At 36.2% G+C, this 17614-nt stretch overlaps 1 protein-coding gene across 1 annotated transcript in view; it reads left to right on the forward strand.

Annotated features, from left to right (window-relative positions):
* Positions 1-16955, forward strand: part of Stk26 (serine/threonine kinase 26) — a 48102-nt gene extending 31147 nt beyond the window's left edge. Inside the window, exons 4-12 of the mRNA XM_034485242.2 lie at positions 5900-5956; positions 9426-9534; positions 9623-9780; positions 10542-10727; positions 11704-11852; positions 12886-12979; positions 13566-13628; positions 13710-13846; positions 15170-16955. Of these exons, the coding sequence (XP_034341133.1) occupies positions 5900-5956; positions 9426-9534; positions 9623-9780; positions 10542-10727; positions 11704-11852; positions 12886-12979; positions 13566-13628; positions 13710-13846; positions 15170-15194 (978 nt within the window). The 3' untranslated portion in view covers positions 15195-16955. The remainder of the gene's footprint in view (positions 1-5899; positions 5957-9425; positions 9535-9622; positions 9781-10541; positions 10728-11703; positions 11853-12885; positions 12980-13565; positions 13629-13709; positions 13847-15169) is intronic.
* The last annotated feature ends 659 nt before the right edge of the window (positions 16956-17614 follow it).

Raw genomic sequence — 17614 nt, forward strand, 5'->3', positions numbered from 1 at the left:
ATGTGTTATTGCTCTTTCTGGTTTGCTCTTTCTGGATTGAATCCTGGTAATTCCCGACTCTCTCTAGAGCAAACCTGAACCATCACTATTTTTAGGCACTTAGATCAGATAAGCTATTTTTGGTGACTGCCTTAAAGTATTAAATAAACCCAATTTAAAATAAGGGTTTTTTTTATACATTTTATTTTAAACCAGCAGTACCATGATGGCAACAATTTTAGTTGTTACTTAAAGCCTTTGTTTTTTCATAATTTTCTCATTGACAAATGTGCTGTAGCTGCATGGGTTTTTATTTGTAGAAGATCATATATTAAGAATACTCCCTTCAGTCTAGCCTAGGTATGTCCACATACGTCATCTTGTAGTGACCCCATCTCTTCATAAGTGCAAACTAATGCTTGATTTTTTTCCCCAAATACTGATGCTAAAACGTATTCAGAGCAGCCCATGACAGAAAACTAGTTTGCTAAAGGCTAAACTGAAATTTTTTTTTATCACCTTTCCCAATTATTTATGGAAGTTCTGTAAAGGTTATTTGAAGAACACTTTTCTTTGTGATAAAACTATACAAATGCTGTTATAGGTAAGTAGATATACACACAAAACTTAGAACTCTTCTCTGATTTTAAATTACTTCCTTTTTGAGTTGTGTGTATGTGTGTGTGTGTGTGTGAGAGAGAGAGAGAGATCCAGAGCATTTCACTTACCGCTAAGCTCAACCCTATTCCTTAAAGTATAGTCCAGGCTGTCCTTGAACTCGCAATTTTTCTGCTCTTACCCTGTGTAGCGTTTTGATTACCATTGTGAACCACCCTGGTGGGTTAAGTACTTCCACTGAAATTAACCAACTCATTATTTCCCATTTATATTGTCATACTGTGATTGTGTAGGCATGCATTTTTATTGTAAACTAAAACCACATCAAATATAATAGAGTTCTGTTTAATGCAGTCAGCATAACTTAAGACCACATCCTGTTCATACCATGAGGGAATGGCTTTGTTAACTGACTTAGCTATGTACTGGGGGGGGGGAGTGGGCGGGGGGGCTGTCAGTGCATTTCAGATGGCAATGGAGTTTGTGAGTCAACTTAATTGAGCAAAACGGGATATGGGATTTACACAGGATATCATACATAACCAAGACCTCACTGTAAGTTGGAGTAAAAGTTACTGCATTTGAGAGAAAATTATATGTTCTCTAAAACTGTGTGCAGTTGTAGTGATGGCCTTTCCAACATACAAACATTTACTAGGCATTCATTCTGACTGAGCTCACTGTAGAACTCCATCTTTAAAAATGAGTAAAAAACCAGATGAACACATCAGTGTGACCACAATGGTTTCCTTTCCTCTTCGTTCACTGCAGCTTGTCTTGACAAAGTTAGTCTTTATGAAGATTTGTTCCACAGTCTGCAAGCTCTTTCCTTCTCATACCAATTGAAGAATCTTTCATCATCTTCAAATATTTTGTTAGACTGATGTAAATTTTAAAATGAAGCTTATTCAGGCACTGAATAGAATTTGAATCAAGCCTGTATTTGCTGCTGAAACTGCCTTTATGTTAAGGGAATATGGTCCCACCCACAGATTCATATATATTACAACCAGTACTTTAAAAAAAAAAAAAGAATGAATGAACTATTTCAGAGTAAAACCTATAGTTGTATGGTCTTTCTGTTATTTTTTTTCATCAGAACTTCATGTGTGATTGCATCTAGAATATGTTCGGTGTGTGGTGTTTTCTGATAAAGCTCTCCATTGTAAAAATGTTCTTTTCTCAAAATAAAAATGGCTTTAGGCTTAACATAATCCATCTCTAAGAAGCCCCATATTTCAACAGACGTGTATTTATTGAATATCCTACTACGGGTATTCTCGTTCAGTTTATTCTGATAACTTCACAATCCTGCCTCCCTCCTCAGCCCCAGGTATGTGTTTCAAATTTTTCACCTATTACCTACTTCTGTTTGAGTGTATCAAGTGCAGTAACTCTAACACTGAGGAAATAACAAGTGTACTACTTGATATATAACTTTGTAGGGCTTGGGTTATAGACAAGGCAATCCCAGCTGGAACAAAATTATATAGAGTGGATAAAGTTTTGGGCCCCATTCTTCATATGGCTGTCTCTACTGTCCTCTGTCATTCTAGAAAATCATTCATGATACATTTTAAAATCATGATTAAAAATAACACAAACTTACCATTTTAGCTGTTTTTCTGTATTTGTTTTTAACAATGATTTTATTCTTTGAGAAATTTATACATTTTACCTTTCCTCTCCCCCAGCTTCCCCCAGCTTCTCCCTTCCTCCCTATCCCTGCCCATCTTTGTATTCTTTCTCTTAGAAATAAAGACAAAACATGGAGTCCAGTTTGTGTTGGCTGACTATTCCAGAGCATGGCCTGTACCCTGGAGGACAGTTGATACTCAGCATCCATTTTAAGTGTGCCATTTTTACATTGTTGCTCAACCATCACTTGCTATCATTGCCAGCATATCTTTATCAACTGAAACTCTGTACCAACATACAGTAATTCCCTATTGCTGAATTTCCTGGCAACCGCTATCCTTGGCCCTATCTCTATGATCTTGACCACTCTAGGCCCTATCTCTATGATCTTGACCACTCTAGGTACGATGGAATCATATAAAATTTACCCTTTTCTGACTGCCTTTTTACAGTTAGCTTATGTCATCAGTGTAATAGGCTATTAGACTAGTAGACCTCCCAGTCATGTCAACTTGTGTACAATATAAATAATCTTCATGGTGTGTGTGTGTGTGTGTGTGCGCGCGCGCGCGTGTGTGCAGTAGGTATCTTAAGTACTTTATATATGAGCAGATTCTAACTTTGTAGCATCATTTCTTCCCACTTTGCCCAAGTACCTGATTTAGTTATAATAATAATGTAATAATTGGAGTCCACATCAAGGGATAGCAAAGGGATTAGCTTCTTTGGTGTTTCTTTTTCTGCTGTGCTCCCTGAGGCGTTGCCCTGGGTCAGGCTTGCTTGCCAAGAATCTGGATGTCTAGAACATCCTTCCATGAAGCTTATTTCTAGAAATGGAGTGAGCTGAAGAAGGTAGCCATAAAAATTTGTCAAGTCTCCAGGTTGTCTCAAAGTTCCAGTGACTAGCTTGCTTGCCGGTAGGAAGTCCTATTTTCAGATGTAGAAGTCACTTAATTGTGACTTGAGCTCTCTAAGGTCACAGCTTAAGGTTCCTCTGCATCCATTTTGGTGACAGTTGGAAAGCTTCCATTTCGAACTGGTACAAACAAAATGTCATGCTTTGTTTTTAACTTGAAAAACAGGTGCTTTCGTTCATGCAGAACAGCAAAATAGAAACATATTTTACAAGGATTTCTTTTTTAAATGTCAGGCACACAGGAAGCATTCTGAGTTCACATGATAGAATAGTTAGTTATTAGGAACATGTTTGTGGCAAATGAACAAATCTTAATTTATAAGTCATTATAAGAATTTTTCTTCCTCTTGAAAACATGTAAAGATGTATCCCATTTGTCAGGTTCTCAGTGCCGAGTTGCTATACATAATGCAAGTTACATGAATCACTCCTAAAGCTCTGCTTCCTCCCCCACTACTGTGGGTATTCATTTCTTTACTAATGTAGACATAGGACTTTCAGTGCTTTGCTTCCTCAGTTCAAGCTGGATTGCTTTGTCAGAACAGAATGGAAGTCAAGATTACTTGAGGTGGTAAAAAGGATGGGAGAAATGCTTTCTCTTATATATCCCATATAAGCATCAAGAAAAATATTGACAGGGTTGGGGAGATGACTCAGCAGGCAAAACGCTTGATGTGCAAGCATCAGAGCCAGAGCTCAGATCCCCACAACCCATGTATAAACTGGGTAAGTGCTTCTGGCCTGTAATCTCAGCCTGTAAGGAAGAGAGACACAGAACTCCTGGAGCAAGCTGACCAACCAGACTAACCAAATGGGAAGTTCAGAGTTCAGTGGAAAAAAAAGCTAAGAAACTTGCCCCTGTTTATATGGTAGAAAGCAATTCAGGAAGGCATCCAATATTCACTTCAGTCTCTACAGGCAATATCTGCACATGTACACACATGTGTTCCCAGACACATGGACACAGGCATTATATGATCTTTCGCCCTTCCTCACATTGTGAGTATTCCTTTCTCTGGGAGTGCATTCCCTACCTTGATAAAGTCAGTCCCAGTCTCGTGGGAATGCCACGCATTTTAAACTGAACTACCAGTGATCCAGTTATGTTAGTTTTATTTTAATTTAATTTTTTTTTACAGTCCAGATTTTATTCTTTTCTCAGTTCCCCCTCTAACTGTTCCACATTCCATACCTCCTCCCGCAACCCCACCAGACCTCCCCACGCCCTGGGGCCTCCAGTCTCTTGAGGTACATCTCTGACTGAGTTCATACCCAACAGTCCTCTGCTGTAGAGTATGAATGCTAGTGGTGTAGATGAGAGAATTTTCCTCCTACAGGTAGGACTTTTAAATGATTAAAAAAACAGTCCTTGTGTCATAAGTTGAAGCACAGCAGTAACTGTATTTTCCCATACAGAAATGGTTAATGTATAAAATTGTAGGTAGTATCTCTGAAGCCCTTCATGCTTAGTATTGATGCCTTTATGTTAAAATTGTATGTGGAAGCACCCTCCCCCCCCCCCAACAAACATAGACGTTATTTTAATGATGAAATGCAGGCTTCAAAACCTAAATATTTTACTTGGAAATGGGCTCACAGAACACAATTCATTCATAGTGTGACTGCTGCCAGCCTAGTTAAACCAGCCTTTCCACCTCTAGTCAATTCTGTGGTCTCACAAAGTTTCAGTGAGTACCATTCATGAAGTTCTGTAGAGAAAGGAGCAATTCAAGCTATATCTGAAAGAAAGAGGAAGTTGGTGATTTATTTTAAAAAGGTTTTATTTGGGGGAAGGTGTTTGGTGCTAGAGATCAAACCTAGTGCCTCATGGGGTCTAGGCAAGCACTTGGCTAATGGGCTAGATGGTGTGTGTGTGCATGTATGCATGCATGCATGCATGCATGCATGTGTGCGTACATAAGTTTTATCATGCATTTCTTTATATCTCTCCTATAATCTTGTTTCCTTTTCAGCTTACAATGAAGTTAATTTTATCTGCAGTACTCATATTAAACTACACACTCTCTTTTTGGGGGGGTAGTTTTTTTCTGGATTTCATGTGTGTGCAAAAATATCTGTCATGGCTGGTAAAAGTTTTAAAAATGTACTAAAACAAATGGAAAAATGCAAAATGCCTAGTGTCTTCCAACTCTAAAATTACACAAAAAGCATTCAATACTTTCCACCCATATCCCATTTTTAATGTAATTATACTTTCCCATCTTTAAAAATTTTTTAAAGCTGTATTTATTTATTATGTATATAGTATTTTGTCTGCAGGCATGTCTGCATGCCAGAAGAAGGCACAAGATCTCTTTATAGATGGTTGTAAGGCACCATGTAGTTGCTGAGAATTGAACTCAGGACCTCTGGAAGAGCCATCAGTGCTCTTCTGAGCCATCTCTCCAGCCCATACTTTCCCTTCAGTATTATTCAAGATAATGACTTAAAGTGATTGTTCATTTTCTAGATTTTGTAAAACTTAATAATAATCAAATAATGACAAGTACTACTTGTGTATGGTTAGCTGCATTGTTTAGGTAGATTCGAAGAAGCTATAGGCTTAGAATTTGATGCTTCACTCTGTAATTTTCTATGGAAAGACAATATATGTTCTGGGTTCCAAACAACCATGTTAAAACCTGTATTTTATAACCAATACACTAGTTACTATGTAAGATCTACCTATTTCTAGTATGTTATTATGGGCTAGGCATGTAACTATTAAATTGTTTTATGTATTTACAGGGTTCAAAACTATGGATAATAATGGAATACCTAGGTGGAGGTTCAGCATTGGATCTTGTGAGTATTTTAAAATAATTATATATAACACAACACACATACATAAAGTTATTTAACTCTGTAATTATGTAAGCAGTAGCTTTTGGGCAAGCTAACTTGTTAGGGTAAGATCTTCAATTTTAACTCTGCTTGGAGGGGCTTCTACTTTATGTATACAAACTGTATTACAGATTAGATCATGCTGCTGACAGTCTTACTCTATATAAGAAATACAGATATCTCAGTAAAATAAAGTCTGAAAATTCAGAGTGATTGTGTGCCAATGTCAGTTTGATACTTTTCTGCTTCCCTTAATACTGAGTATATTTGGATTTTAAAAATGCATATATGGGCTGGAGAGATGACTCACTGGTTAAGTTCACTGGCTGTTCTTCCACAGGACCCAAGTTTGATTCCCAACATCCACATAGCAGCTCATAACTGTCTATAATTCCATTAACAGGGGAGCCAATGCCTTTTTCTGGACTCCACAAACACCAGGCCCATAAATGGCATACAGACCAGTATGCAGACAAAATCAGTTTACACATAAAATAATAGAAAAAAAGAAAAACTGTAAAATACATCGAGATAACTGTCAGTAACAGCAATCATAAACCTAAGGTTTCAGTCTTTGAAAATTTATGAGTCAATGCCCTCACCCTGCCCTAACATGATGGTATTAGGAAATATAATTAAGCCACGAGAATGGAGTCTTCAGGAATAACAATAGTGTATTTATCAAAAGGATCTCAGGAGTACATTCTAGCTCTACTTTTACTATTATCTGAGGATACAATGGCAAGGACCATCTGTAAACCAGGAAGTGTCTTCCCGAAGATACCAATCTGCTTAGATTCTCTAGCACACAGAACTGGGAAATCAGTGTTTGCTCTTCAGTTCAGCCCAAGCAGAGTGCTTCTCAATTCAAACTGGCCCCCGACTAATAGAATAACATGAAACTATGAATTGCATTACATGCTGCAGTTATACAGTGCACATCTGATTCATTGTAGATAAACAGACTTTGGCAGTATTAGATATGATTTTTCTGAATTTATTACTTATTACTTTTTTCTAAAACATTTACAGTGTCTTACACAAAGACATATGATGGTGCAAATAGGCTGAAGAGTACACACCATGGAAAGTTGAGGACAGTACACTAGTTATAAAACCTGGTCCACTGTAGCATGCTGCCTTAGGGGCTGGCAGCAAATGAAAGGAATGTAGGTAAAATCTATAAACCCACAAGTGCAGGGTTGTTAAAGGAATAATTGTCTCTCTTTTGCATATCCTTACTCTCAAACCCAGGCAGATTATAGAAGGCAGGTATGTTGCTTCTGGGCAGAGACTTAGAACACTGCAGAGAAGTTTCAGTTAAGCATTCCAAAGAATGTAGTCTAAGATCTTAGCATAATCTCTCCCAAGGTTGCTTTTAAAATTTGAGAAAGTAAAACTCTGCAAAACAAACAAATAAAACTTGTCTCCTATAGTCTATGTGGCATTGCTGCTGTTTCTTCGTTCTCCTTTTCTCATGATTACCAGCACATCTTATGAAGCACGTGCACCAGAGATTTGAGGCCATTTTAGGTATGATGATGGTTCAGAAAAATCCAACTTCATTGACCATCCCATATCCATTCCTCCACAATCTTCCCCATCCCATTTACCTGACGATAAAGTTTTACTTTAAATTATCATCTAATCTTTAAATATATCAGATATAGTAATGAATCTTTAAGACTTCCTTTGTTGTTCTTCCTGAAATGTTTTAAATTTTCTATATTAGGCAATGAATTTATTTTACACTTAGAAATCCTTCAAAATGATAGATTATTGTTGTCCAGTTTCTTAAGTAAGGAAGAGTATGCCTCTGGCCCTGCCAATGTTTTACGATCATATACTAAATTTCAGTCTTAACTTATATGATATATATCCTTCAGTTATTCAGTAATTCCACAGACTTTCTTTGCCAGCCATCAATAAAATAATGTCTCATTTTCACCTTTAGAATCATGTTAATTACTAAGCTTTAAATTAAAAAAATTGAGGTGGAAGCTGATAGATTTGAAAGCAAATAGATAATGTTACCCAGCAAAGGGATCTATTGAATTACAGACATCCCTAGAGTATACAGTATACCCAGACTACTCTTAATAGCGAATGGTGAAACCAAAGAACCAGGTCTATTTTAAGCTGTTAAATTTTGACATGAAAGTGCCCTTTATTCAGTATAAATATGGCATTCATGGAAAGATGAAATACACAAGGTGCCAAAGAGCTGTGAATCCCTCCCAGTGTGAGGCAGAATAGGCAATGTTTGATTTGTACCACCTCTCCCCACCTTCCAGCAAACAGAACTCTACCTCGCCTCTGACTTCTGCTTCCCACCCTTTCCTGTAATAATACTGTACAGTCCACTGTTTGTGCCTAATGAGGTACCAGAATTTTAAAAATGACCATTTATTTTAAAGAGAGATTTTTGGGTATTCCATTACAGGGTGTCCCAAAAGCTAATGCTTGCTTTCCTTGTCTTCCACTTGGGATGACTGGCTTTGGTACAAGGGTGGGGAAAGAAAGAGAAATGTGTTACATTTATTTGAAAAAATATTATTCCTCCATGATTTAATTTCTTTTACAATGAGAGTCTGAATAGTTTAGTTATTATATTCCTGGCTGAATTTAAATTAGGAGTGTCTGATTGAAAAACCAGTTCAGTGTTAATACGTAGTGAGTGTTTAAAAGCAATTGCAGAATTCAAGTAGCCGATTTCTTTGTATTTTAGCATTCTTATTTTATATAGTCTTTATGCATACATAGCATGGTGTGACACGAGGAGCCATCATATACACATATATTATATACTAAATGTATTCATGACCCCTAACTCTGTGCTCTTTAGTCTTCCAGTTAGTCCCCTTTGCTCCCCTGGAGAGTTTTCCTCCTTAAGTGTCAGATTCCCTTTTTCCCATGTGATAGCCATTTTAATAGCATTCCCAAGTATCATGTATTAAATCTGGGGTGTGAATTTTAGAAACCCCCAAATTTGGAGCTAGTATCTAGGAAAAAAGTGCTTTTCTGATCTTTGAAGATCTCATATAGCCCAGGCTCTCCTGTAGCCCAGGCTAGTCTCAGGCTGTCTACATAGCCAGAGATGAAGTTCAAGTTCTGACTTTCCTGCATCCATCTCCCAAGTGCTGGAATTACAGGTTTATGGGTATTGATCTAACTCAGGGTTTTGCTCATGTTACGGATGAGCTGTACCAGTTGAGCTGTGTCTCCAGCCCATAAATAATCATTAAAATCCCGTACAGCTACTTGACATGACTCTTTTATTGTCTTTTTTCCTCTCAAATGTTTTCCTTATTTGTTCAAATGTTAGCTTAATAGGCTGCTTCAGGTACCTATGTTTCAGAAATACCAATTTTGAATTTTATTTTTCCAAATTTCAAAAAGTGTATGAATATGCATGTATTTTGTCCTTAAGCTGCGTGCAGGTCCATTTGATGAGTTCCAGATTGCCACCATGCTCAAGGAGATTTTGAAAGGTCTGGACTATCTACATTCTGAAAAGAAAATTCACCGAGACATTAAAGGTATACAACAGTCAAATAGAAGCTGAGAAAAACAGATACATTGTGGGGAGACGGAGAGATGTTCATTTTGTTTTTCTTTGTCCCTTAGCTGCCAACGTCTTGCTTTCAGAACAAGGTGATGTTAAACTGGCTGACTTTGGAGTTGCTGGCCAGCTGACAGATACACAAATCAAAAGGAACACCTTTGTAGGAACTCCATTTTGGATGGCTCCTGAAGTGATTCAGCAGTCAGCTTATGACTCTAAAGTAAAGTACTCCCTATATAGATGGAATTCATTAGCTATCACCTCGTTAATAAGCTTTTTAATTTGTCCTTCCCTTACAAGTTCTTCTAAAAGAAGAGTTGTGTCATACTTTGTTTCTTGATAGTAAATACCATTATTGTCAGTAATATTTGAATCCTATTTATTTCAATGGCTTTTCACTCCACTTGGAATGAAATCTGGAGTTCTTACAGACATATAAGGCTCCATATGATCTGGTCATTGTCTGCCTATGCAACCTTATGTTTTACCACTGTCATCTGTACTCTCTTTGCTTCAGCCCTCGTGGCCTCATTTTGACCTCAAGACCTTTCTCTTGCTTTCCGCTGTGTCTGGAATGGCCTTGCTCCCAGTAAGCTCTCTATATAAGCATTCCCTGCACAGTGATGTCTCCCCCAATCAACTTGCATCAACATGGTGCTCCTTTCCCTGTTTTGGTCATTATTCTCTTATTCTTCTTTCTTGTTTCCCCACAGAATTTAGTCCCATATGGCATTATGTCATTCATTTATCTGTCCCTCTTATTAGAATGGGATCCTGTTGAAGACAAGGACTTTTATCTGGTTTATTGTGCACTCAAGTAGAGTTGTTACAAAGCGTGAAATTTAAAATTTTAATTCATGAGTTCCATTAATTAAAATTATTATAATCCACTACATTTCTTGAGATACAGGGTTTTGGGGGCAGCATCCTAGGATGGAGTTTCAAGGTGATGAACAGTTTTTGTTATTGATTCCTTTTTAGGCTGACATATGGTCTTTGGGAATTACTGCTATTGAACTTGCCAAGGGAGAGCCTCCAAATTCTGACATGCATCCAATGAGAGTTCTGTTTCTTATTCCAAAAAACAACCCCCCAACTCTTGTTGGAGACTTTACTAAGTCTTTCAAGGAGTTTATTGATGCTTGCCTGAATAAAGATCCATCATTTGTGAGTATACATCGTTATTTCCACTGTTGGTTTTCTGTTGTTCCATCTACGTCTGATAAAGGTGGCTTTTCCTGTGGTAGAGAAAAACGTCTATGGACCATCCAAGAAGCTGGGTTTTTTCTTCTGTATTGCTAATTCCACTCTGTTATTAACCAGATCTTTGTCCTTTTTCTCTCCTCCCCTATATCATCTTTTTAATCCCTAGCTATCTGATCTGAGACAATTAGGGGAAATAATTCATGTTTTATTACTTACTTATTCAAGTACATGTGTACCTGTTTGCAATGAAATTGGCTAATTGTATTATAGTTCTTTAAGTGTTAAAAATGAAATTGCTTTTCACTCCTGGTGACTACAAATTGTACCAGTACTGCCTAAGATTGATGTAACTATTTTTATGTTGACAGTAAACAATCTACTATTAATGAAACACTGAAAGGAACATATTCCCCATAGCACTTGGTGTTTGCATTTATATAAATAAAAATTAATGTTTGATAGAAAAGTGTATACTATGATGTGGGCAGACAATGGCAAAATGAGGGTTTCATGAGATATGCAGATGATAACAAAATTATAGCAATTTTGCTCATTTGCATGAATTTTTAAAAATTACAGTCAGTATGATAAGTGTCTTGAATTGTTGTTTTGACATTTTTAGATGTTTACTTTCTGAGTCCCACTATTTCTGAGAAGGCTTTGCCTCCTGGTATGATGTTGTGTATCCTAACTTCTGTCTACTGTGCCTTAAAAATTAGGTAGCTGAAACGCTGAATTTAATGTGGTTACCGTGAGCCGCTTCAAGAAAATAGAATTGTCTTTTCTCTTCTTACATTGTAATTGTCCTCATGTATAAAACATGACTTTTATAGATTTCAGTTTAATAATTCAATTGGCATTTTACCACCTATCTTAATCCCAAAGTTCTTCAACATAGTCATGCATCCTATATTTTTTTTCTGCATTTGTGCCTTAGCGTCCTACGGCAAAAGAACTTTTGAAGCATAAGTTCATTGTAAAAAATTCAAAGAAGACTTCTTATCTGACTGAATTGATCGATCGATTTAAGAGATGGAAAGCAGAAGGCCACAGTGATGAGGAATCTGATTCTGAGGGCTCTGACTCGTATGTACAAATTACTGCAGGGTTTTTTGTTTTTTTTTTTTTAAAGCAGATTTATTTGTATATGCTCTGCTTTTTTGCAATGACCTGGGATGCACTTGGTTTAGACTAAGTTATTAATCTTGTTTTGAAAAGTCACTTTGGCCAGTGTGAAGTTCTTTACACTCTGTGGAATACAATGACTTTGGAAACATGCTTTGGAAGGGAAAAGCTCTGCTTTTAAATGGTCTTGGTCTAACCCCTAGTGGATACTTGAGTATATTACAAAATTTTGGAATACAATTTGACCATAGGAGTTCTACTAGTTCATGAGCTGCAATAAGGAACTATGTTTTCTCATATTGTGATGACAACCTGTGGGATCCTTTGGAGAACTGATCTCATGGTCTTTCCTACTTCCTGGCCATGGACCAAACTGTGATCAGATAGAACTGTGAACTGCTACACCTATTTACTCATGTATGGTTTTTACCCTGTAGAAAAGTTGTTCTCTTTTAAAAAAAAAATGGCAATATTTATGTTACTAGTTTTGCTTCTGTGCCTTTATCTTAATTTGAGTAGGAGAGGCCAAGGGCTGCACCAGGATTTAGTGTTTCAGTAGTTCCACAAGGCAGCACTCTGGTTCTTCATACAGTGTTCTCAGGCACCTGCATCTATGAGAAACTGCTTGGCATTTGAAATGAATAAAACATTGTGCCCATAAAGGCTTGTTAACCTCATGTGCCCATGAAAACTTCTTGATGAAACTTTAAAAACACAAAGCATGCAACTAAAGACCCTGGTTTGGTTATCGGCGAATGGCAGTATAGACACAGATGGCTCTCCACATAGGATTTTGGTAACATTTAGAGCTAAGAAATCCTGCCGTTCTTGAGTAAAATACCATAGCCACTGGAAACTGAGGTCAGATGCTTTGATGGAGACCTCTTCAAAGTCTTCTTGCACTGATTCAGTGGTTTGGGTTTTTTGTTTGTTTGTTTGTTTGTTTGTTTGTTTTCTGTGCTGAATCACCTAAGCATCTTTGGCATTTCTTTAGGGAATCCAGCAGCAGGGAAAGTAATACTCACCCTGAATGGAGTTTCACCACTGTGCGTAAGAAGCCTGATCCAAAGAAACTGCAGAATGGGGAAGTATGTATATGGAGCTATTCACTTTTTATTCATTCATTCATTCATTCATTCATTTACTTACTTCTATCTGTTCATTTATTTATTTACTTCTTTGGCATACAAAGTAATAAAATTCATCATATAATCTTCATATACATATCATTATAATATGCTCTCATCTTATCATGGCCTCCTGATAAATTTTTAAAATGCTGTTATGATATTGTAACGTGCAAAACTATGAGAATTTAATTCCCCTGCATACTTGTCTTTCTCACTATATTGTGTGTATGTGTAATATGTTTTATCATTAATTGTGACCTAATTAAGTCATAGAAGTCATTGAAATGGCCACTGTTATTTAAAATTCACTCCATGTAGAGATATGTAAACCCACAGAATCAGATATCTTTTGCCATCCTAGACATTAGGGGACTTGCACTGATGGATGACAGTTTGTGACAGAAAGAAAACATAGGGACTAGCTTTATCTTCAGCCTTTTGAAGGAGGAATTCAAATTGATTCACATTTGTTATCACATAACTAAGGAAAGCCATGAAGGATTATTTTAATTTCATGTGTGTAATCTGTATCATTTCTTCAAAGGAGCAAGATCTTGTGCAAACCTTAAGCTGTTTGTCTATGATAATCACACCTGCATTTGCTGAAGTAAGTGTGGGTTATTTAGTATCCGATATCTGTCTCAGGTGACAGGATATTTTAAATGTTATAGCCATCACTCTTTTTCAGCTTAAACAGCAGGATGAGAATAATGCGAGCCGAAACCAGGCAATTGAAGAACTTGAGAAAAGTATTGCTGGGGCTGAAGCTGCCTGTCCTGGCATCACAGATAAAATGGTGAAGAAACTAATTGAAAAATTTCAAAAGTAAGTTTGAAATGTCATTTTCAAAATTCTGTTGACATTTTAGATGTTAGGTTCTGATGTAATAAAGTTACTTTGATGTAGCCGTTTTCTACATTTTTTCCTGCAAAATCACATTCCAATAGTTGTATGCTTGAAAATGGATTTTTTTTCTGGCCAAATTTAAACATCTGCTTTGAGAGAGAGAGAGAGACAGAGAGACAGAGAGACAGAGAGAGTGTGTGTTATATATATGTGAATTGTCTCCTGCATGGGCCTGATTAAAAAAGACATCAACATTCAGACTGTTCCTCTATTTCTCTCTACCTTAATTTTTGAGACAGGGCCTGTCATTGAACTTGGAGCCTGCCCTGTTTAGTGATCCCCCCCCCAGAACATTCTTCTTTGCCATCCAGTGCTGAAATTATGGGGGCTCAGTCACACCTGACCAGAACATGGGTGCTAGAGATCTGAATTCAGGCCTTTATGCTTCTACTTCAAGGACTTTCTCCACTGAGCCACCTCACCACTCCAGTATTAGCTTTATATGGGAAGGTAGTTTTCTACTGAACCAAACAGCCCAGGTTTTGCCCTGTCTTTCCCTGTTTTGGTGAAAAGAGAGAAAATGTCACTGAGTATGTTCTTATTTGGGCACAAGTAACATTATACACGTTTCCACTCTTGACAGTCCTCTTAGCCTTTGCAGAAACACCATTATTCTGATCAGTGCCAGTAGCAAAGTTTCTGCATTTGAACCCTTCTGAAATGCCGATTAAAAGATCTACAGAAAACAGTCGAGACAATAATAGAGCCATTTGATTGCAATTAGTTGCTGTCTTGTCTCCTATTACTTTGATTTGGCTCACAAAGTTCTTACATTTGATTTGAAATTTCTTTTCTTAAGCAGCACTTTTGTATGTATGCATTCATAGTCATTAGCTTAAGCGAGTTCGAACATGGTTGTACAGAATTTAACTTTAAACCCATTATATCTCTTCTTGTTTCATCTTTTGATTTCCTTGGCCATCTAAGCTCAAGGTGAAACTAAATACGTGACCTATAAAATCCCTCTTAATTATCTTTCCACCCAGTAAAGCCTGCTCAGGACTCTGGAGCTAAACCATGCTTAAAATCCCCCAGTTCTTTTCTTATTTGCAAACAAATCCATTGCAAGTTGTGAAATCAGACACAAAGGAATTTTTGTTCATTCTTTTACATCTTTTAACACATCTATCTATGTAAGATTCAATGGAAATAATTTGGCTTATTCATTGTATGGTACATGATTAAGAAATATAGATGACTTTTATAATTATACATTGAGCTATACTTGTCTATATTTTACAGGTGTTCTGCGGATGAATCCACTTAAGAGATTTATTGTCATTCTTTTTGGCTTCTGTTTCATGTGGACCAGGAGAAACCCACCAAAGCTATGTCAACCTTAATAATGCTTAACTCATGAGCTCCATGTGCCTTTTGGATCTTTGCCACATTGAAGATTTAGAGGAAGCTATTCAACTATTTTGTGATGGTGGCTATCATTTTGTATTTTAAAGAGATTATTTTGTAAGGAATAATTTTAATACTATAGTTTTGCCTGTATTGTAGTAAATGTTGAGATACAGTTTTTTTTTTTTTTTTTTTTTTTTTGATTTGGGGTACCATTATTTCTTATGTTCTTGGAATGAATACCGTTTGGTTTGGAATCTTTAGTTAACTGTACACTCAGTAACATACAGGTCTTTCAAAGTCATCCTGATTATCAAATATTTGCAAACCATCGAGCTTCTAAAAGCTTTCTTTTTCCCCCACACAAGTATATTCTAAAAAGGACTATTTGTAGTGAGGTAGAAATAAGTAATACCTTCTTAAAACAAGTGTTTTTAAGAAGCTCATGGAAAGAACACCTATAAAAGTATTTATTGACTTTCCTAGCAAGCTATTCTGAATTCAGGCAGCTCCATGTCTAGCACCTTGGAGAACCTTGTGTTTGAAGCATTTCCATGCAACATGTAGCAGCAGAAGTACCTCTCAGTGTATTCATCTTCTCTTTCAGATGGAAGGAGCAATTAACTCTTATTTAACATGGTTAGACATTTAAAGTAATCTCATTTGGCCAAGAATCGGGGTTTGGTTAGAATGGTGGAGTTAGTCTGGCTTCAATCTTCAAATCTTCAGCTCAAATCACACATTACATGCTTGGATTTAGAAAACTTTTAACAACCATTTTGTCTTGTGATTAAATACCTGATCAATAGGTATGAACATAACTTTATACCAGCATTTTTTTGTCATGGTAATGCATTTTTGTAGAAACTATTTATACATTTTTCTTTATAATTATCCACACACATAAGTATAGTGTGTTCAATTCTGAAGGGGTATTTAAACGAACATTGTCCAGCTCATATGAAAATACCATAGGGCAGGATCATATAAAAGTAAGATAGGCTGTGCAGTGAATTTTAAGTTCTATTTATGGTACTGTTAAGTGAGTAATAGCCTTTTTTAGCCCAATATATATACTGTGTTTGCCCAAGTGCTGAACTAGGCTATAGTTTTGTAGCTGTAGAATTGTTGGTACTAATTTCAACAGTTAAGATTTTAATGTTTGTATCTTTACATTTGATTTTAGCACAAAACATTTTAAAATATCTGAGTAACTGCCAAATGTGAAAAAGAAAGATGTTGTATGAGTAGCCAATGCAGTTTTTAATTGAAGTGTCAATTACATCCCTTCTTTAAAAAAAGAAACACAAATATTTGAAAGGTGGAACATCATGTCGTATGTTCATTGGTGCCTATACTGTAATTGTTGCTTTGCGTTGACTTGTACCTTGAAGTAATGATTTGGTTAGTTTTTACATCCATGTTGTAACTGAAACTCAATTACAGTTCGTTCTCCATAGTGCTCTACAAATAATTGTGTGACTTGAACAATGGGTGACATTCATATTTTTGTGAAAATAAAAACAAGTTCATAGATTGATTATGGAAAACCATACCACATAACTGCATCCCAAATACAACTGGTACTGCTTACTCATTATAGCGTTAGTTCTGTAGACCTGTTTCTAGGTGAAGCATACGTCACTGTTTGCAGGATTTTAAAATAAATATTTAAATTTTATGATCCTCAATGTTTGTTTTCTTGCGGGTAGGTCTCATTTATTATTCTAATTAATTTAAATTAGTTTGTTCTTTATTATTGGAACATAACCAAGGCTTCCATTGAAACTAAAAGCTACTAAGAATTGGCTCTATTTATAGCTGAAGACACATATCCTGATTTCTTCTTCCTACCTTAACAAAACTATTAATAGTTCTTTTAAAAATGTCTTCCGACAGATAATTTAATAACCCCCCTAATTACTATTTTAATAAAAGATCTCATACAGATTTGAACTTTATACATCTTAAGGAAAATATATATTTAGTGAAAGTTTTCAAATGAAAATGAGATGAAAAATAGCATATAGCTCACAACATTTTGAGTTTCTCCTTGGGAAAGGATTACAGGTAACTTTTTTTTTTTTTTAAGTAAGAATCTATAGAAATTATGTATAAGTAGTCAAGCTTCAATATATCCTCAGTTTTAAGTAACTACACTTGTGTCTTAGTGGATTTATGTCCAGAAACAGAAAAAAAAAAGGAGTGGAATAAGGTATATTAATAGCTTTTTTTTTAACTGATGTAGAGACAACGGAACTGTATAATCTACCTTTTCTTATCAAATCACACATAAAATTGCTTAATTATGTAACCAATTCACTTCTTTGACATTTGCAC

The sequence above is a fragment of the Arvicanthis niloticus genome, chromosome X (assembly GCF_011762505.2).
Source record: "Arvicanthis niloticus isolate mArvNil1 chromosome X, mArvNil1.pat.X, whole genome shotgun sequence".
Taxonomy (NCBI): Eukaryota; Metazoa; Chordata; class Mammalia; order Rodentia; family Muridae; genus Arvicanthis; species Arvicanthis niloticus.